This window comes from Manacus candei, unplaced genomic scaffold (genome assembly GCF_025592945.1).
Source record: "Manacus candei isolate 608988 ecotype Guabito, Panama unplaced genomic scaffold, ASM2559294v1 h1tg000219l, whole genome shotgun sequence".
Taxonomy (NCBI): Eukaryota; Metazoa; Chordata; class Aves; order Passeriformes; family Pipridae; genus Manacus; species Manacus candei.
In genome coordinates this window covers 4,973-25,712 of record NW_026138267.1, presented here as the reverse complement: position 1 = coordinate 25,712, position 20,740 = coordinate 4,973, and the positions used below count along the sequence as shown (strand labels likewise).

Below are 20,740 nucleotides of genomic sequence, written 5' to 3'. Positions count from 1 at the left end.
CTGGGAGCAACTTGGCCCATGCTGGGGACAACTGTGATTGTACTGGGATAATACTGGGATCAGACTGGGATCAGACAGGGATCATACTGGAAGCAACTGGTTCTCTGCTCAGGGCAACTGGGAGCAACTGGGATCACAGTAGAAAAACTGGGAGCAACTAGGACCACACTGGGAGTGACTGGGAGTGGCTGTGAGCAACTGGGATTATGCTGGAAGATACTGGGAGCAACTGGGAGTGAGTGGGACCACATTGACTTCAACTGAGGTATACTGGGAGAGACCAGGAGGGACTGGGATCATACTGAGACTGACTGGGATCATAGTGGGAGTGACTGGGAGTGCCAGGGATCATCCTGGGAGCAACTGGAACCATAGTCAGTGACTGGGAGGAACTGGGAGCCTGCTGGGGGCAAATGGCTTTATCCTGGGAGTGCCAGGGCATGTCTGGGTTCATCCTGGGTGTGAGTGCCACCATCTGGGGTGTCACTGAGATCCTACTGGGATGGTCCTGGGAGGGACTGGGAGGGAGTGGAACTCGAGTGGGGTGACTGGAAGCAACTGGGACCATGCAGGGGGTAACTTGGATCCTACTCGGAGAGACTGGTATCGTACTGGGAGTGACTGGGATCATAGTGGGATGATACTGGGCATGACTAAAAGTGAGTGAGGTGATACTGGGGGTGACTGGGAGCATGTTGGAGGCAAGTGGGATCTACTGGGAGTGACTGGGAGTGACAGGGATGATACTGGGAGTGACTGGAAGCACAGAAGGGGTGGATGGGAGCAACTGGAACCACACTGGGGGCAACTGGGATCATACTGGAAGCAACTGAGACCACCTTGGGGGTAACTGGGATCCAATTGGGAGTGACTTGGATCCTATTTGGAGTGACTGGGAGTGATTGGGATCCAGGGCCATACTGGAACCATCCTGGGAGTGACTGTCAGTACCCAGGATCATACTGGGAGTGAGTAAAACTACACAGGGTGGAACTGGGAGCCAGTGGGGCCATGCTGGAAGTATGGTGGAACTGGGAGTAACTGGGAGTGACAAGGTGTATACTGGAGGCAACTGGCATAGACTGGGAGTGACTGGGATTGTACTGATGGGAACTGGAAGCATCCTGGGGCAAGTGGAAGTAACTGGTTATGACTACGAGCATCCTGAGGGCAACTGGGATATACTGGGAGTGTCTGCAGCCATCCTGGGAGTGACTGGGACCACACTGGGGGTGACTGGGAGTGGCTGTGAGCAACTGGAATCATGCTGGAAGCTACTGGAAATGACTGGGAGTGAGTGGGACTACACTGGGGGCAACTGAGATATAATGGGAAACACCAGAATTATACTGGGACTAACTGGGAGCAACTGGGAACTTACAGGGGGTAACTTGGATCCTACTAGGAGAGAATGGAATCAGACAGGGAGTGACTGGGATCATGCTGGGATCAGACTGGGTGTGACTAAAAGTGACTGAGATCATCCTGGGGGTGACTGGGCCCATCCTGGGGGTGACTGGGAGCCCCTGGGCCCCCCTGGCTGGAACTGCTTTCCCTCCTGCGGGTTCTTGGCAAAGGCCCCAAAGCACAAACTCTGCTCCGAGCCCTCGGTGCGTTTCCTCCCTTTGGGCAGCAGCAGCTCCTGAGCCCTGAACAGGCTCCTGTCCCCTGCAAACACTTCCCCTGCCTTTGACCTGGGAGCTCTCAGGGACTCACACATTTACTGAATGTTTAAACTCGGCTTTTTCTCTTATTTTTCTTCTTTTCTTTTGTCTTTCTTTCCTCTTTATCCTTTCTAAAATTCCCCCTCCCCTCTCTCTCCCTCCCCTCTCTGTTCCCATCCCCTCCCTCAGTCCTTTGTGCTGCCAGCATGATCCCAGTTGCTCCCAGTATGATCCTGGGCACTGACAGTCACTCTCAGGATGGTCCCAATATGGTCCTGGTCACTCCCACTAGGATCCCAGTCACTCCCACTAGGATCCCAGTCACTCCCAATAGGATCCCAGTTGCCCCCAAGGTGGTCCCAGTTGCTCCCAGTCCCCCCTAAGATGGTTCCTTTCCCTCTCAGGGACTCCCAGTCTGAGTCCAGTCTGGCCCCAGGCACTTTCAGTCACTGCCTGAACGATGCCATTTGCCCCTGCATGGTCCCAGTTGCTCCCAGTATGATCTCAGTATGTGTCCAGTCACCCCCGGTATGACCCCAGGTAATTGCAGACAGTTCCAGTACAAATCCAGTTTGATCCCAGTCATCCCCAGTATGGTAGCAGTCCCTCTCACATACTCCAAGTATTCTTGCAGTCACTCCCAGGATGATCCCAGTATGAGCCCAGCAGGGGCCCAGCTGCTCCCCCTCTGATCCCAGTTGCCCCCCATGTGATTGCTCCAGGATGGATCAGGAATGGGGACCCCTCTGTGCCCCCCCCTTGTGTCCCCCTGTTCTGGGGGAGCTTTGGGGGCACATCTGCACCCCAACATGGCATCCAACACATCCCAAAGTGTGCTGGGACCCCCTTAAACCACCCCACAGCCCCCCAAGGAACCCTCAAACTCACTCAGAGTCCATCCAGGACCCCACCTAACCCCTTTTTTGGGGGGGGACATTTATGGGCTCTGGTTTTATGGGGAGCCCCCCCCGCTGAAGGTGAGGAGCTGTCGGGTGAGAGGGGGTGTTGGGAAGAGGGGGATCGGTGAGTCAGAGGGGATAAAAAAGGTGGTGGGACCCCAAACTGAGTGGGAGGAGAGTGGGACCCCCCAAAGGTGGAGGGGGAGGGAGACTGAGGATTGGGGGATGATCGAAAAGGGGAGGGAGAGGTTGGAAGAGTGGGGAAAAGGTACCCCTAAACTGAGCATGAGGGGGCTGGGGACTGGGGGAATGACGTGTAAGGGGTGGGAGAGGGAGGAAAAAGTAGGTGTTGGGACCCTAAAACTGATCCTGGGCGGGCTGGGAATTGAAGGGAACCATGGAAAACCCTTGTCAGAGAGAAAACTCGGTGACCCGAGTCCTGGATGCTTTTAGGAAAGAGGTCTGAACATTTCTTGAACAATGGAGGGGGGTGACTTTTATATTCTTGACCTTTCCAGTTCTCCATTTGGGGGCAGGATGTCCTCTGGGCCAATGTTTTGTTCCCTTTGCAGTGAGTGCAGCCTCAGAGGGCTGAGCCCTCTCTGGCTGGGCTTGGCCTCTCCTGCAGAGACTCAGGCCTGGCTGGGCTGCCCCAGGCAGACGCTGCAGGAAGAAGAGCTCAGGCCGCCTGGGTCTGGTGTCCCTGGGGCTCAGCCTGTGCCCCATTGCTGGGCCGGGGCTGAGCCCCACCTCTGCCTGGGGGCCTTGGCCAAAGGGCTGCCAAGGAAGAGGCCCAGGAGCCTTGGGGCCTGCCCAGCTTTCCTCCTCCCTGGGGGCTCTCAGTCCTCCCCTGACACCGTGTGGGCCCAAGGCCTTGCTGGCTTCGGGCTCACGGCCCGCCGGCACCATCCCAGCGGCCTGACCCCCCTCCTTCCCCTCTCTCCAGCCTCTCCTGCCTTTTCTGGCAAGGGGCCATCCAAGGAAAACCCCGGTTCTCAGCAATGGCACCTGTGGCACGGCTGCAAGGCTCCAGTGGGCCAGGCAAGAGCAGGAGCACCGAGAGCCTGAGGAGCCAGGAGATGCCCTGGCTGGGCATGGTGCTGCTGCGGGACGAGCTGACACCTCTGCACAGTCTCTGCCCGTCCCTGCCAGCCGACTTCTGCCCAGGCTCTGGGCACGGGGACGCAGCACTGACACTTTTCAGCCCCCGCGCTGTTCCACAGAGGCTGTGATGTCACAAGGCCCTTGCCTGGCAGCCAGGAGATGGGCAAGGCAAGGCAAGGAAGGAGCCTCTGAGCCACCAGCACACTGTCCCCAAAGGCTGGGGTGGCACAGAAGCCCAGAGTCCCTGAGCTTGGCAGAGACTTGTGAGATCAACCGGCGTCCAGCCTACGCCCCATCCCCAGCACGTCAAGCAGAGCACGGCACTCAGTGCCATGGCCAGTCTTTGCTTAAACACCTCCAGGGACGGTGACTCCACCACCTCCCTGGGCAGCCCATTTCAATACCTAATCCCTGTTTCTCTCCAAAAAGTCCTGCTCCTGTCCCTGACAAACAGCCCCTGACAGGCAGGTCCTCCTGTCCTCTTGTCCTGTCGCCTGTTGCCTCGGAGAAGGGGCTGACCCCCACCTGGCTCCAGCCTCCTGTCAGGAAGTTGTGGACAGGGAGAAGGTCAGCCCCGAGCCTCCTCTTCTCCAGGCTGGAGAAGCCCAGCTCCCTCAGCTGCTCCTCACAGGCCATGCACTGCAGACCCTTGCCCAGCTCCATTGCCCTGCTCTCCACCCACTGCAGCCCCTCAAGGTTCTCCCTGAATTGAGGGGCCCAGAGCTGGACACAGCACTCCAGGGGTGGCCTCACCAGTGCCCAGTCCAGCAGAAGAATCCCTGCCCTGCTCCTGCTGCCACACTCTTTCTGATCCAGGCCAGCCTGTCCTTGGCCTTCTTGCCCACCCGGGCACCCGCTGGCTCAGGTTCAGCCTCTGTCCACCAGCACCCCCAGGGCCTCTCCCACGGGGACCCTTTGAAGCTCCTCTGCCCCCGGCCTGGAGCTGCAGGGGGTTCTTGTGGCCACAGGCCCCAAAGGCACCAAAGGCACTCTTGAACCTCATGCCCACGGGCTCGGCCCAGAGGTCCAGCCTGTCCAGGTCCCTCTGCACAGCCTTCCTACTCTCCAGCACATCCACACTGCAAGCCAGCCTGGGGTCCTCTGCCAATTTGCTCCTGGAAGACTCAATGCCCTCCTGCAGATCCCCACGAAAAATAGGCAACAGGACTGGGCCTGTTACCCAACAAGTTCTAGTGCTTGACAAAGGAGCCCACCCAGCAGTGGGGAGAAACTGCTGGCAGGAGATTGAATGGGGGCAAGAGACAATGGATGATGGACAAGTTCTGGGCCATGGCCATTTGTTAGAAAAACAAAGGAAAAGTTTAAGGCCTGCCATATTTCAGTGGTCAGAGACCTGGCAGAGAAATCTATTTTTGAGACCTGGACACCAAGAAGGCAGAATTTCTAAACCACCAAGACCCTTAGAGAAACCAGAGATGAAGGCAAAACTAACACAGACAGTTACTGAGGCTTTCCCTGTCCAGGGAAAAGACAAGAAATAGACAAAAACTGTGGACTAAGCATCATGCAAAGTGAGAAATCAAGAACCAAAAAAAGCGAGAATAAGAATTCCTGCAGAGAACTGGTAAACCAATGGACAGGAATTCCTTTGTCTGCTAAAATGTAGAAAGAGTTAAAAGTTTTGAGAACTGATGTACATGTGTTAGAGAGCAATTCCTGTGTCCCTTCAGCGCTGAATGAAGTAGGGTCACCTCTGGAACCCAACCAACTGCTCAGAGATTTTATTCCCCGACTTTCGCTGACGGTTTCTGGGGACCCAGATGAGACAAAGCAGCGCCGACAGGGCAGAGCAGAGGAATCGTTGGCCCTGCAGCGTGTACCAAAGGAGTTTTGGGGAGATCTTCCAATTCCCTGGTCTGGAGAGTTCACCACACCTTCTTTTCTGGGAGAAAGAACAGGCCATGAATTTTGGGTACTTGATTTTAAGGCCTTTTGCCTGCACATAAGGCACAGCAATGGGAAGGACGCAGCGTGAGGCTGAGAGGTTTCTGTCATGGTTTGTGGGCTTGGGTGAGATTGGGCCATAATTACAGGACACCTGTAAAATCTGGGCTTTGCGAAAGGTTGGGGAGGGTTGGGAAAGGTGTTCAAAGGGTGGTTTTGCCTGAGGTGTTAAACATGGGAGCAGGTCTGTCTTCCCAATTCCCAAGAGAAGAGATGCCAGAAAGCTCCCCTGCAGGTTGTGTTTTAAGGAACAGGAGAAGAGACTGAGAGTAAGGGGTTTCTTTCCTGGAGGGAAGGGCTGTCGTTCACTTGCAGGAGCCCTGCGCTGAAATTACCAGTCTGACTGCCCAAACTGAACACAGCTGAAGATTCCTGCCAGACAAAAAGTGCCAGGACAGAAAGCTCTTGCTGCCCATGGAGTGCCCAGGGTGTCCCCCCAACTGCATGTGAAACCCGAAAGTTCCAGGCTTTCTTTCCTGGGGGAAAGGCCGTGACATCCCAAAGAGTCCCGTGGCAGACAGGTGGGGCTGCACTGTGGGGGTGTGAGGTGTTGGTTCTTTGGTTTCCAGGGGCTATTCCAGAATGGAGAGGACAGGCTGTGACACCACAAAGGAGCCCTTGGCACACGGGTGGGGTTGAACTGTCACATGGGGGGGACTTGGTTCTTTGGTTTCCAGAGGCCATTCCAGAATGGAGAGGATAGGCCAGAATGGACAGGACAACAAAAGGGCCCAAAGCACATGGGTTGGTCTGCACTATGGTGTGGGGTGTTGGTTCTTTGGTTGCCAGTGTTGCAAAGCAATTTAAATTAGTAGTAGAATGGCTAAGGCTTAGTAGAAGACTAGGCCTAGAAAGCAACACTCCAAAGTAGCAACCTTGTTTGTGTGTGAAGTGGAAACCATAATCAAAGAATCTAGTCAGGCATGTATATAACGATTTGTTACCTAGGATGTGGTTAAGGTCTGTTAAACAGTTTCTAGGGATAAGACAACTTAAGCAGATTTATGATTAGAGTAGATGATTATTAATTGTTATCAGTATGAAGTATGAGCTTGTTTGTAACTGCACCTGGTTTGCTGTGGAAACTGTAACTGGTTTGCTGTGGAAACTGCATGTAAACTTGTTTGTGTATAAAAGCTGAACTGAAAATGAGGGTCTTTGGAATCCTGACTTGGGGCGTTAGCCCGCAGGTTCCCAGGGCCCCGAATAAAGCACCGCATAAACCGGCACTCTGTGGGTTTGTGTTTCTTTTGGATTACGGGCAACAGTTTTCTGGCGACCCAGGTATGGGACTCCGGGGGTCGCTGGGGCGGCTCACGAGCTGATCCACTCCATGCCGTCAACCAGGTGATTTCTGGGGAGACATCGACCCGTGCCCGACCCTGCGCCCGCCGGACGACCACTCAGGTAAGCCCGGAGGTGCTTTATTCTTTTAGGTCTGTTGGTTGGGAGCCTGCCTATAAGACGGGATAGTGAGTTACCCGCTGGGTTGGGCTAAAGGTACCTCGGTTGGGAAGCCTAGGCGCTGGTCGTAAGACGTAGCGAAAGCCGCGCTGTACCAGCACTCGCCACTCAGAGGGAGAATTGGTGAGTTGGTTTTGGTTTTGGTTTTGGAATATGTTACTGGTTTATATTGTTGTGTTATCGTGCTGGTCGTTCAAAGTATTGTTTTGTATTGTTGTGTTATTGTGAATTTGATGAATTTAGCTTGTGGTGTGTGTGTGTGAGTCAGTATGATGCCGTTTAAAACCTTTAGAACACTGTCTTGTGCAGAAAAAGATATCCCTAGCGATTCTCCGCTTGGTTGCTTGTTAAAACATTGGAAGGAAGGAAATTTTGGCCAAGAGTTAAGCAGGAAACAATTGATTGATTATTGTAATAATGTATGGCCTCAATATGAGACAGAAGGAATGCAATGGCCTAGAAATGGTTCACTGACTTTGGAAATTATAACCCCCTTGATGCGATATTTATGGGAGAATGAGAAATGGCATGAAATACCATATCTGGATTTGTTTTATTATTTAGAACATAATACTGAATGGCAAAAAGAATGTGGTATCTTAGTATTGAAAGAGCTGGAACTGGAGGATGATAAATGTAAGAAATGTCAAGAGCGGAGTATAAAGATATTGAAAGGATTGGATGATAAACATGAGCGGAAAATACGGTTTTCAGAACCAGAGGAGGATGTGTCTTTGTTAGTCTCCCCCGGTAGAACTCCAAGTGCGCCCCTGAGAGATAGTCTCCCTTCAAGTGTGAGGGCACGGTCACCCACCATGCCCCCGTTAGAATCGTCCTCGGATGAGGAAGAAATGAAAGGACGAGGATGTTATTTTGATAGAACTCCGCTAGCAGAACGGACTCGGAAGGGGCGAAAAGAAAGGGGAAGGACTAGAGAAAGGAGACGGGGAGGGGGAAGGGAGGCAGACGGGTCGCTCTCACCCCCTAGATTGATGGCCCCTTTGCGGGAGGCAATTGGAGCGGACGGAAAGAAAGTCATGGTAAAAGTTCCTTTTTTACCTAGTGATTTATTAATTTGGAAACAGTCTGCTGGAACTTATAGAGAAAACCCGGAGCGGGTGGCTCGTATTATAAAAATGGTTATAAAAACTCAAAATCCAGACTGGAATGATTTACAGGTATTGTTAGATACACTTCTGGATTCAACAGAAAAGGAAATGGTATTAAGGGTGATGGTGGAAAAAGTGAAAGAAAGAATAAAAACTTTGCCCCGGGGGGTACGGGGAAACGTGAATGATTTTGTACCGCGAGAGGATCCCGAGTGGGATCCGGAGGTAGACAAAGATTATAAAAGGCTAAGAGTTTATCAAGAATTATTGGTAGAGGGAGTACGAAGTGGGATACCAAAAACGCTGAACTGGTCAAAATTATACTCAGTAAAGCAAGATAAGGGGGAATCCCCTTCAGCCTTTTTGGAGAGGTTAAAAGAGACAGCTCAGAAATATACAGATTTAGATGTTGAAGCTGAATCAGGGAAATTGCAATTAGCATTGATTTTTATGGGACAAGCACAGGAAGACATTAGGAAGAAACTTCAGAAGCTAGAAGGAGCAGAGACAAGAGACTTGGAAAAATTATTAGAGGTGGTATGGAAGGTGTACAATAATAGGGAAAAGGAAGCTACTAAGAAACAACAGGCGAGCTTGTTAGCACTCCTGCAAGCTCCAGGAGGGAACAATGGGGCCGGTGGCCATAGAGGAAGAGGTCGTGGTAATAGGGGAAGGGGAGGAATGGGTAGAGGATTTAACAATCAGTCGGGATTTGGAAATCAATTTGGGGGAGGACGTGGTAGGATAGGACCAAATCAGTGTGCTCTTTGTAAAGGACAAGGACATTGGAAAAACGAATGCCCATTGAATGCTGGAAATGGAATGAATCCGTGGAATCCTCAAAGCTTTGTGAATCCACAAAACCCTGTTGGTATGGGCACGCCACAAGGTGTCGCCCAAGCATTTATGTTAGGGAGTTACGGAAGACAGAGCCGGCTAGATTCAGACTTAAAGGTTGTTTTGGAAGTAGAGGGGGAGCCGACGGAATTTAGGATAGATACTGGAGCTAGTTTTTCGGCAATGAATAAATTGATGGGGCCACTAAGCGATTCAACTGCATGGGTGGTAGGAGTTTCAGGACAGGTAGAGGAAAAGGCGTTTTTGCGACCCTTAGATATTAAATTTAGAGGAAAAGAACTAGACCATCAGTTTTTGTATATGCCTAACAGTCCTGAATGTTTACTAGGAAGAGATTTGCTTTCAGTCTTGCAAGCTAAAATTATATTTGAAAAAGGGAGAGTCAAACTGGAAATTCCGGAGGAGAACTTAGCAAAAATTTTTGTTGTGAATGAAGTAGAAAAGGAAGAGATACCTCAGGAAATAGAACAGGCTGTGGTGCCTTGGGTTTGGGAAACAGGGGTCCCTGGAAAATCTAAAGCTGCTACCCCAGTTAGAATAGAATTAAAAGAAGGAGCACAACCCGTTAGAGTGAAGCAATACCCAATTAGTTTAGAAGCTAGGAAAGGGATAGCTCCAATGATCACACAGTTTTTAATTTTAGGGATATTAAAAGAATGTGAGTCAGAATTTAATACCCCCATATTTCCGATAAAAAAACCAAATGGTAAGTATAGGTTAGTGCAAGACTTGAGAGCAGTAAACCGTATCACAAAAGATATCCACCCAGTTGTAGCTAACCCTTATACCTTGTTAACATCTGTTTCTGAGAAATTTCAGTGGTTTACAGTTATTGATCTAAAGGATGCCTTCTTCTGCATACCACTGGCACGGGAAAGTTGGAAAATCTTTGCCTTTGAATGGGAGAACCCAGAGACTGGACAAAAGCGACAGCTTACTTGGACTCGATTACCACAAGGATTCAAATGCTCACCCACGATATTTGGTAATCAGTTAGCAAAGGAACTGGAGGAATGGAAGACTACTCAGGTAAAAGAATCTCCTTTTTCATATATAATACTGCAATATGTAGATGACATTTTCTTAGGAGCTACAGAACAGGGACTCTGTCGTCAGTTAACCATTGAACTGTTAAACATGCTGGGACAAGCAGGCTATCGAGTCTCAAAAGAAAAAGCACAACTAGTAAAACAGAAAGTTATTTATCTGGGATGTGAAATCTCCCAAGGAACCCGGCGCTTAGGAACAAATAGGGTTCAAGCAATATGTGCTATCCCTGTGCCCCGAAATAATCAGGAACTGAGATCTTTTTTAGGAATGGTCGGATGGTGCAGACTGTGGATTCCCAACTTTGGACTAACTGCCAGACCCTTATATGAAGCAGTAAAGGAGCCCAAGCTGACCTGGGGGACGAAGCAAGAAAAAGCGTTCCAGGAATTGAAGAGCCCTCCAGGAAGCACCTGCCCTGGGACTGCCGGACCCAACCAAGGAGTTTCAGCTCTATGTCTGCGAGAGACAACGAATGGCTCTAGGAGTCCTCACTCAGCGTCTAGGATCCTGGAAGAGACTGGTTGGGTATTTCTCCAAACGACTAGACGCAGTAAGTGGGGGATGGCCAGGGTGTCTCAGAGCTGTGGCAGCGACGGTCATTTTAATACAAGAAGCACGAAAATTGACTCTGGGAAAACACATGGTAGTGTACGTGCCCCACATGGTCATAGCAGTTTTAGAACAAAAAGGGGGGTATTGGCTCTCATCTAGCCGAATGTTACAGTATCAAACTTTGTTAAGAGAACAAGATGATGTTGAACTGAAAATCACTAACCATCTCAACCCAGCAGAATTCCTTAGGTCTACACAGGAAGAAGGTATCCTGGAGCATGACTGTGTAGAGACCATTGAACAAGTCTACGCGAGCAAAAGAGACTTGAAGGACGAGCCATTGACAGATCCTGACTGGGAGTTGTTCACTGACGGATCTAGCTTTGTGGAAAATGGCACCAGGTATGCTGGGTATGCAGTGGTCACTCTACAACAGGTGATAGAAGCAAATGCACTACCCCCAGGTACGTCTGCACAAAAGGCTGAGATATGGGCATTAGTGAGAGCTTTAATATTAAGCCAAGGAAGGAGAGTTAATATATGGACTGATTCCAAATATGCTTTTGGAGTAGTTCATGTTCACGGAGCACTCTGGAAAGAGAGAGGACTTCTTACTTCTCAGGGGACAACGATTAAACATCGAGAAGAAGTTTTGCAATTGCTAGAGGCGATACACAAGCCCTCAGCAGTGGCAATAATGCATGTCAAAGGACATCAGACTAACCCCGGACGAGAATTTCAAGGTAATCGACAGGCTGACCAAGCGGCTAAACAAGCCGCGAGAGAAGTATGGACTCAGATGGTTCTTTTGCCCGTTCGAAGTAATCCAGCAACAGCATTTATGGAAGAAAAACCATATTATACACAGGAAGATGAGAAATTAGCTCAAATAACAGAAGCAAGGAAAAATGTTAAAGGGTGGTACATTTCTCCCACAGGACAAGTGATTTTACCTGTCAGAATAATGAAAGCAGTACTCGAAATGGAACACAGTAAGTGCCACTGGGGTGCAGAAGCAATGGTAAAATTTTTGAAAAATGAGGTTCTCTCAAACCAGATGTTAACACTAGCAAAGAGGGTAAATGCAATGTGTCCCACATGTATAAAGAATAACCCAGTAGTCAGAAAACAGGTACAAATGGGAACGTTACAGATAGGACAGTTACCAGGAGATTATTGGCAAATAGACTTTTCTGAGTTGCCTAAGATGCAATCCTATAAGTATTTGTTAGTATATGTTTGTACCTTTTCAGGATGGCCAGAAGCTTTTCCATGCAGGACTAATCAAGCAAAGGAAGTAGTTAAAACACTTCTGAGAGAAATTATTCCGAGATTTGGGATACCTCTAGGGTTATCATCCGATCGAGGGCCACACTTTACCGCAGGGATAGTGCAAGATATATCCATCGCATTAGGAATAACATGGAATCTCCATACACCATGGAGACCGCAATCCAGTGGGCAAGTAGAGAGGATGAATCAGACATTGAAAGGCCAATTAAAGAAAATCTGTCAAGAAGCAAAAATTCAGTGGCCCCAAGCACTACCTCTTGCCTTGTTGAGAATTAGGATCAAACCGAGGGAGAGAATAGGAGTAAGTCCATATGAGATATTGTATGGCAAACCCTATCATCCAACTACCTACCAAGGGGATCCTCATATAGTGGGTGATCAGGCAGCATTTAATTATGTGTTATCTTTAAATAAGACTCTCACAGCCCTCAGAGGAGCATTGCAGTGGAATCGACCTTTGCCCCTGGAGAATCCAGTGCATGACATTTCTCCGGGAGATCATGTCTACGTGAGAAACTGGTCGGTGGAGCCGCTGAAAGAAACATGGGACGGTCCTCGCCAGGTGATAATGACCACTTACACAGCGGTGAAAGTCGAGGGAATAGACAGCTGGATCCATTACACTCGGGTCAAGAAGGTTCCCGTCTCGTGGTCAGTAGAGCCCCTCTCTCCGACAAAGATGGTGTTTCGAGCTACCACTTAAAAGTCTTAACATTTCTGGGACTGATAGGTTTGGCAGAGACCCTTGTGAAAATTGAAACCCCTGACCCTTACTTGATGGTACCTGAGGTTACTGATGTAAACTTAACCTGTTTATTTTCTGATGACCAGGGAGCTGAATTAAGAGATGCCAAAGTCAAGTGGAGATGGAGAGATCAAGATCAAATCATGACAGAAGGAGTGACAACAGTTTGGGATGCTACACAACACAAGGGTTACACCGTTCTGCAGGTACCCAAGGTGTCTAAGGCTATGGAAGGTACATATATGTGTGTAGTTTGGATTTGGGAAAGTTTTGATTATGGAAATATAGAAATACGGACGATAAACATGACTCAGAAAACGGCGACCAAAGTGCGAGTTATACCCACTAGGAAACAATCGGACATGTGGGATGGTCCTCCCTTAAAAATCAATTGTACTTTCCAATTTGATAATTGTCAAAAATCAGTTAAAGTAAAATGGTGGAAATTGAATATAGCAAATCAATCTTGGGAATCACAAAGTCAAGGAGTTAGCTGGTGGTCAAATAGTAAGGGAGGTAAAGGGTGGCTGAATATTTCTAATCCCAGAATAGGAAAGACAGAAGGTACATTTCTTTGTGTGGTCACATGTGGAGAAGAAAAAGATTATGGGATAAGGACAGCAGTGGCTGTACCACATCAAGGAGTAAGAGTCAGACCAGAATACAGTGTTTATCCGGCCCAGGAAGGAAGAAATCTGACTCTAAGTTGTAAAATTCCAGAAGGACAGTATTCTGAATATGGGTGGTGGTTTAAAGGACAGAACTTGAAAGTCGGGAAGAGACATCAGATTGAAAAGACAGTAGATGCAATAGTTTTGAAAATCAAAGAAATACGAAGAGGAGAAGATGAGGGCCAATATACCTGCTGGATAAATAGAGATGACTGGTGGGATACTGGAATTACTGCCGTCTACAAAAGGACTGAAAGAATAATCCGACAAGTAAGTAACCTGCAGATTCCAGATAGAGAAGTGGGACAAGAAAACCTAGTCGTAGGCCTAATTCGTGATTTTGGGAAAGTACAGAATGTCACAAAAATCACTGCGTGTCTCCCTATGCCTCATGCTGCAGGAGACCCAATCCCATGGGGAATAATTCCAGTGCCAGAAATTCCTAAAATGTTTAAGAATACTACATGGAATTGCAGGCTTGTAACCAAAACATGGAATGAAATGACAGATGCATGTTTATTAAGGAACAAAATAACTAAAAGACAATGTGAGCAAATACCTGGATATTTCCGTTGGATAGAAAGTGGGAAAATCGGAAAGCTAGAAGGGAATTGTTTAGTCACAGGTTCAGTAATCTACCCATGTTCTAAAGTACAAGTTCAAATAAAACGAGAAAAACAAGAAGAAGTATGTCAAAATATTACTAGCTCTACAACCATGGAAGAGTGGCAAACAATTTGGGGACCCAGCCTATTAGAGACTTATAGTTATATTGGAAAAGTACAGTGGTGTATTTACTGGAAAGGGAAAAGGAATCAAACTTATTCTACAGGAAATAGAGGAAATCATAATTGGAGGACAGAAACACGCACAAAGGAAAATTGGAATTGTACTCGAATATACACATGTGATACCCCAGACGATGAAATAGGTTTAATACCAGTCAAAACACTTCTACAGTTAGGATGTGAATGTCGGGGATATAATCATACTATTAAGGGATCTGTGAAAAACATTGATTGCCGTACCATTACAGTTAGGAGTCCAGGAAATTTGGTGTGGGTAATGGGGCATGGCCAGTGGACCACCCACATGCCAATAGATGGTCCGGTTGTACCTGTCACACTGGGGATACCTACTCTCTGTCCATTCTGGAAGCAAGATAAGTTAACATCAGTAGAAATACGACCACAGGGAAAAAGAGAAATTAGTAAAGATATTGATGATTTGGGGTTGGGAGATTGGCATGAACCATCAGCAGGAGTTAAATTTGGATGGGCCTTAGAGTCTCTGTTTGCACCAATCTCAACATACCGTAACAGAGAGATGTTGTTTAAATTAATGGGACAAACTGAAAGGTTAGCAGCAGTCACTAAGAAAGGATTTAAAGATCTAAATTTACAATTACAAGCCACCTCTAGAATGACCATACAAAATCGCATGGCATTAGACCTGATATTACTCAAAGAACATGGCGTTTGTGGCTACCTGCATGCAAAGAACGAGTATTGTTGTGTACACATCCCAAATGTCACTCAAGAAGTTGAAAAAGACATTGATCAACTCGAACAAATTGACGAGAATGTTCATGAACTACAAAAGGAAGCAGAACACAATTGGATAGGAAAATTATTCAGCTCCCTAGGTCTTCATGTGTCAGGATGGATATCTTCTGTTATCCAGTACGGAATTCTGATTGTAATAATTATTGTCATAGCCATAACTGTTTATAAGTGTCTTTTAGGAATGATTGTAAAAGAAGGTCAACATACGAGACGCATCATGAAAGCCATAACAAGAAAAGAAGTAATCTCACCGCAAGATGGATCACCTCCTGCCTATCAAGAAACTACAGCTTGAAGATTTCTACGTTTGAGCATCCTTGCAGGCAAACCCTGAAGAATGCTCAAAAGGGGGGACATGTTGCAGAATAATTCGAATTTAGTAGTAGAATGGCTAAGGCTTAGTAAGAGAGTAGGCCCAGAAAGCAATGCTTCAAAGTAGTAAGCTAGCAACCTTGTTTGTGAGTGTGGAATGTACTGAAGAGATGGCAACAATAATCAAAGGATTAAGTCAAGCATGTATATAATGATTTGTTACCTGGGATATGGTAAGGGTCTGTTAATCAGTTTCTAGGGGTAAGACAGCTTAAGTAAGATTTATGATTAGAATAGATGATTATTAATTGTTACCAGTATGAAGTATGAGCTTGCTTGTAACTGTTTTGTTGTAGAAACTGCTATGAGCTTGTTTGTAACTGAATGTAACTGTTTTGCCGTGGAAACAGCATGTAAACTTGTTTGTGTATAAAAGCTGAACTGAGAATGGAGGTCTTTGGAATCCTGACTTGGGACGCTAGTCCTCAGGTTCCCGGGGCCCCGAATAAAGCACCGCATAAACCGGCACTCTGTTGGTTTGTGGTTTTATTTGTTACAGGCAACACCAGGACCTTCTTGGCATCAAGGGAGGCTCCCAAAGTGAGTGACTCCCCTTTTTCCCTGCACTTTGCTCCAGGCACCTGCTCCTCACTCGGTCACACCTTTCCCAAGAGCATCATCCCCCAATTTCCACTTCCAGCTGCTGGAATAAACCAAGGAATCAACCCCATTTTGCTGCTTTTCAGGGCTGCCCACGTGTCTGACTCAGCTTTCTGTGTTTCAGTTCTCGGTGTGAGACTCCCTTTCCCTGAACCAGAATTCTCCCACATGTGCCCAGACACCTGGCCTGGTTTCCAAGGAAAATGTTATTATTTTTCTGAGGCTGAGGGCAACTGGACCACGGGTCGGGAAAGATGTGAGGCCCTGGGAGCTTCACTGGCCACCATAAGCACCAGGGAGGAACTGGTGAGGACTGGGATGAACTGGTGAGGACTGGGATGAACTGGTGAGGACTGGGCTTGAACCTCTGCAGCAGCACCGGGGTGGGAAACACAGGGAAAACAAGAGGATAAATCAGCCCCAAACCCCCCAGGCTGGCCCCAAAGTGCTGCCAGTGCTGGAGCCGGGAGCCAACCCCTTGGGAAAAGCCCCAGGTCTGGCTGGGGGTGGACACAGGAGGGAAAGAGAAGGTGGGGAAGGCAAGACTGGCCAAAGCCAACGTTTCTTTGCCTTCCAGGCCTTCCTTCTGCGCTATAAAGGCGAAGCAAACCACTGGATCGGGCTGGGAATGAGGGATAAGGGCTGGGAGTGGATCAATGGCACAGCCTTGAACGGCAGGTGGGTCCCTGTGTCCGTGCTGGAGCCCCGGGGTGGGCCCCAGGGATTTCCTGGAGTCTGGGATGCCCCATCCTGGGATGGGCACCTTCTCCTGCCCCGTGTCCAGGCAGCTCCTGGCTTTCCATGGGGGGTTGGGATGGGCCGAGGTCGCTGCCCCCCACCCTGATCAGAGAATTGGAGACCCTCCCCAGCCAAAGCCCTTCTCTGCCGGAGGGGAAATCCCAGCTCTTCCTAATTTTTGGGGGGAGTTTCCTTCTTTTTATTTTCCCTTTCTCACTCTGGTCCCATTGGCATTTGCAGGTTTGAGGTGAGGGGTGGAGGACCCTGTGGGTACCTGTACTATTGGTGGATCAGCTCATCCCTGTGCCACAAGGAGAACTGGATCTGCAGCCGCCCTGACAACTTCGTCCTGTGGGAGGGGAAATTAAGAGACCCCAAACCAGGACTTTCAACCTAAATCTCTGACCAGATGGGGGAGCTTCACCCCAGCACTGCAACTGAAATTGTCGGGGTGAATCCAAAAAATCAGGTACAAGGAACTGGTACTATCCCCCATCCTTTGGACCTTTTGAGCAGCACAAGTGTGGTTTGCACCACAGAAAACTTGCTCAAAAGGTTCGCACAAATGCAACTGGTATTTATACAATTTGCCTTAAACGCATATTTATATGAGTACGGCATTTATGTAACCATATTTATATGAGGACGGCATTTATGTAACCATATTTATATGAGGACAACATTTATGTAGCCATATTTATATAAGGACGACATTTATGTAGCCATATTTATATGAGTACGACATTTATGTAACCATATTTATATGAGGACGACATTTATGTAGCCATAGCTCAGGCCGGTGCTTCTCTTGGCCCTCCATTTCGGTGGGGGGTAAATCAGCCTTTTTTCACACTGTTTTCAGCCTTATTTCAAGTTTTTTCTGCGGTGGCCGTGGTTTGGGGGCGGTTTTGGGGTGAGAAAGGAGCCTTTTAGTGTCCGTTCTCACTCTCCTGGAACTTCCGCATCACTCCCGCTCTTCTCACCATCGGCGCGTGCTGATTGGCCGATTAAACCACGCCCCCTCACTCCCATTGGCCGCTCCTCCCGTAAGGGGGGTACTTTTGAATTAGATGATCAATGGAGCACAGAGGCGTGAGAACGGAATCATATTAGGATGTGAAACCAGCCAGAGTGGGGTACAATGTAACTTCATGGCACAAGCTAATTGTAAGGTCCATTGTGCTTTTAGCAAGTCAGCCTGATATCCCCTATTATCAGAGCTGAGTTCTTCCTTGGTTTTGCTACATACTGCAAGATAGAGACATCTACCCTTGAAACACAGTGGTAGAGGTCATCCATAGGGGTGAGAAAGATGATGATGGGAGGAAGATTATGTGGGCAGGGGTCACTCGCCCCTTGCCCTACAAGTAGGGCATGCGCAGACTGCTGCCATGAGGTAATGATCAGGCGGTGTTTGGCTGCCATTCAGGCATCACCTTATACTGCGTACTGGCCCTACGTAGTGTAATGTGGAACTGATAAAAATGGGGTGTCAGAGCTGCTGAGTTGAGCGATACTCATCCTACCACCCAGACTGTGTTGCTCCGTGGGGACGCCCGCTAAGCACGGGCACCGACCAGCTGCTGCAGATCCTGACAGCCCTGGCCTGTCTGTGTGGGTAAGCACAGTTTATTGACAGGAAGCAACTGAGAGAACAAACTTTTTAATATCCCTTTAGTGTAACTTTAATTCCCCTTTTATTATTGAATATTGTTACATAAATAAGTTGTTCACAGTATTTCCCTTTAATTTCCCTTTTTACTAACCAATATTGTGTTAATAGTTATCCATAATATTGTGTTAAGATCCCTATTTTGGTATCCCTTTAACCTCCTTTTTTCACTAGTTGATACTGTATTAAATGCTGTTTGTAGTATTTGTTTTTAAGGCCACACAATAAGATATTTTGTATCCTTTTTTAGTTCTTGATTATCTTTGCTAAGATAATTATTATTATTATTATTATGACTGTAATAAACGATATTTTTTTGTTTGAATATTTCTGGCACTTGTCTTTATTCCAGACATGTATCCAAAGGAACTGTCTTTTCCCTAGATAGGGAGAGCCTCAGTAACTGTCTGTGTTAGTTTTGTCTTCATCTCTGGTTTCTCTAAGGGTCTTGGTGGTTTAGAAATTCTGCCTTCTTGGTGTCCAGGTCTCAAAAATAGATTTCTCTGCCAGGTCTCTGACCAGTGAAATATGGCAGGCCTTAAACTTTTCCTTTGTTTTTCTAACAAATGGCCATGGCCCAGAACTTGTCCATCATCCATTGTCTCTTGCCCCCATTCAATCTCCTGCCAGCAGTTTCTCCCCACTGCTGGGTGGGCTCCTTTGTCAAGCACTAGAACTTGTTGGGTAACAGGCCCAGTCCTGTTGCCTATTTTTCATGGGGATCTGCAGGAGGGCATTGAGTCTTCCAGGAGCAAATTGGCAGAGGACCCCAAGCTGGCTTGCAGTGTGGATGTGCTGGAGGATAGGAAGGCTGTGCAGAGGGACCTGGACAGGCTGGACCTCTGGGCCGAGCCCGTGGGCATGAGGTTCAAGAGTGCCTTTGGTGCCTTTGGGGCCTCTGGCCACAAGAACCCCCTGCAGCTCCAGGTCGGGGGCAGAGGAGCTGCAAAGGGTCCCTGTGGGAGAGGCCCTGGGGGTGCTGGTGGACAGAGGCTGAACCTGAGCCAGAGGGTGCCCAGGTGGGCAAGAAGGCCAAGGGCAGGCTGGCCTGGATCAGAAAGAGTGTGGCAGCAGGAGCAGGGCAGGGATTCTTCTGCTGGACTGGGCACTGGTGAGGCCACCCCTGGAGTGCTGTGTCCAACTCTGGGCCCCTCAATTCAGGGAGAACCTTGAGGGGCTGCAGTGGGTGGAGAGCAGGGCAATGGAGCTGGGCAAGGGTCTGCAGTGCATGGCCTGTGAGGAGCAGCTGAGGGAGCTGGGCTTCTCCAACCTGGAGAAGAGGAGGCTCGGGGCTGACCTTCTCCCTGTCCACAACTTCCTGACAGGAGGCTGGAGCCAGGTGGGGGTCAGCCCCTTCTCCGAGGCAACAGGCGATAGGACAAGAGGACACGAGGACCTGCCTGTCAGGGGCTGTTTGTCAGGGACAGGAGCAGGACTTTTTGGAGAGAAAGAGGGATTAGGTCTTGAAATGGGTTGCCCAGGGAGGTGGTGGAGTCACCGTCCCTGGAGGTGTTTAAGCAAAGACTGGTCATGGCACTGAGTGCTGTGCTCTGCTTGACGTGCTGGGCATGGGGCGTAGGCTGGACGCCGGTTGATCTCACAAGTCTCTGCCAAGCTCAGGGACTCTGGGCTTCTGTGCCACCCCAGCCTTTGGGGACAGCGTGCTGGTGGCTCAGAGGCTCCGTTCTTGCCTTGCCTTGCCCATCTCCTGGCTGCCAGGCAAGGGCCTTGTGACATCACAGCCTCTGTGGAACAGCGCGGGGGCTGAAAAGTGTCAGTGCTGCGTCCCCGTGCCCAGAGCCTGGGCAGAAGTCGGCTGGCAGGGACGGGCAGAGACTGTGCAGAGGTGTCAGCTCGTCCCGCAGCAGCACCATGCCCAGCCAGGGCATCTCCTGGCTCCTCAGGCTCTCGGTGCTCCTGCTCTTGCCTGGCCCACTGGAGCCTTGCAGCCGTGCCACAGGTGCCATTGCTGAGAACCGGGGTTTGCCTTGGATGGCCCCTTGCCAGAAAAGGCAGGAGAGGCTGGAGAGAGGGGAAGGAGGGGGGTCAGGCCGCTGGGATGGTGCCGGCGGGCCGTGAGCCCGAAGCCAGCAAGGCCTTGGGCCCACCCGGTGTCAGGGGAGGACTGAGAGCCCCCAGGGAGGAGGAAAGCTGGGCAGGCCCCAAGGCTCCTGGGCCTCTTCCTTGGCAGCCCTTTGGCCAAGGCCCCCAGGCAGAGGTGGGGCTCAGCCCCGGCCCAGCAATGGGGCACAGGCTGAGCCCCAGGGACACCAGACCCAGGCGGCCTGAGCTCTTCTTCCTGCAGCGTCTGCCTGGGGCAGCCCAGCCAGGCCTGAGTCTCTGCAGGAGAGGCCAAGGCCAGCCAGAGAGGGCTCAGCCCTCTGAGGCTGCACTCACTGCAAAGGGAACAAAACACTGG

The 20,740-nt window shown here is 49.3% G+C and overlaps 1 protein-coding gene across 1 annotated transcript; it reads left to right on the top strand.

Moving 5' to 3' along the window:
- Positions 1-2,194: 2,194 nt before the first annotated feature.
- On the top strand, positions 2,195-17,288 carry LOC127464400 (uncharacterized). The gene is made up of 8 exons (XM_051774691.1): positions 2,195-2,204; positions 6,980-7,039; positions 10,902-11,129; positions 12,456-12,609; positions 15,811-15,851; positions 15,952-16,217; positions 16,489-16,589; positions 16,890-17,288. The coding sequence occupies exons 1-8, from the start codon at positions 2,195-2,197 to the stop codon at positions 17,044-17,046; spliced, it is 1,017 nt and encodes a 338-aa protein (XP_051630651.1). The 3' UTR covers positions 17,047-17,288.
- The last annotated feature ends 3,452 nt before the right edge of the window (positions 17,289-20,740 follow it).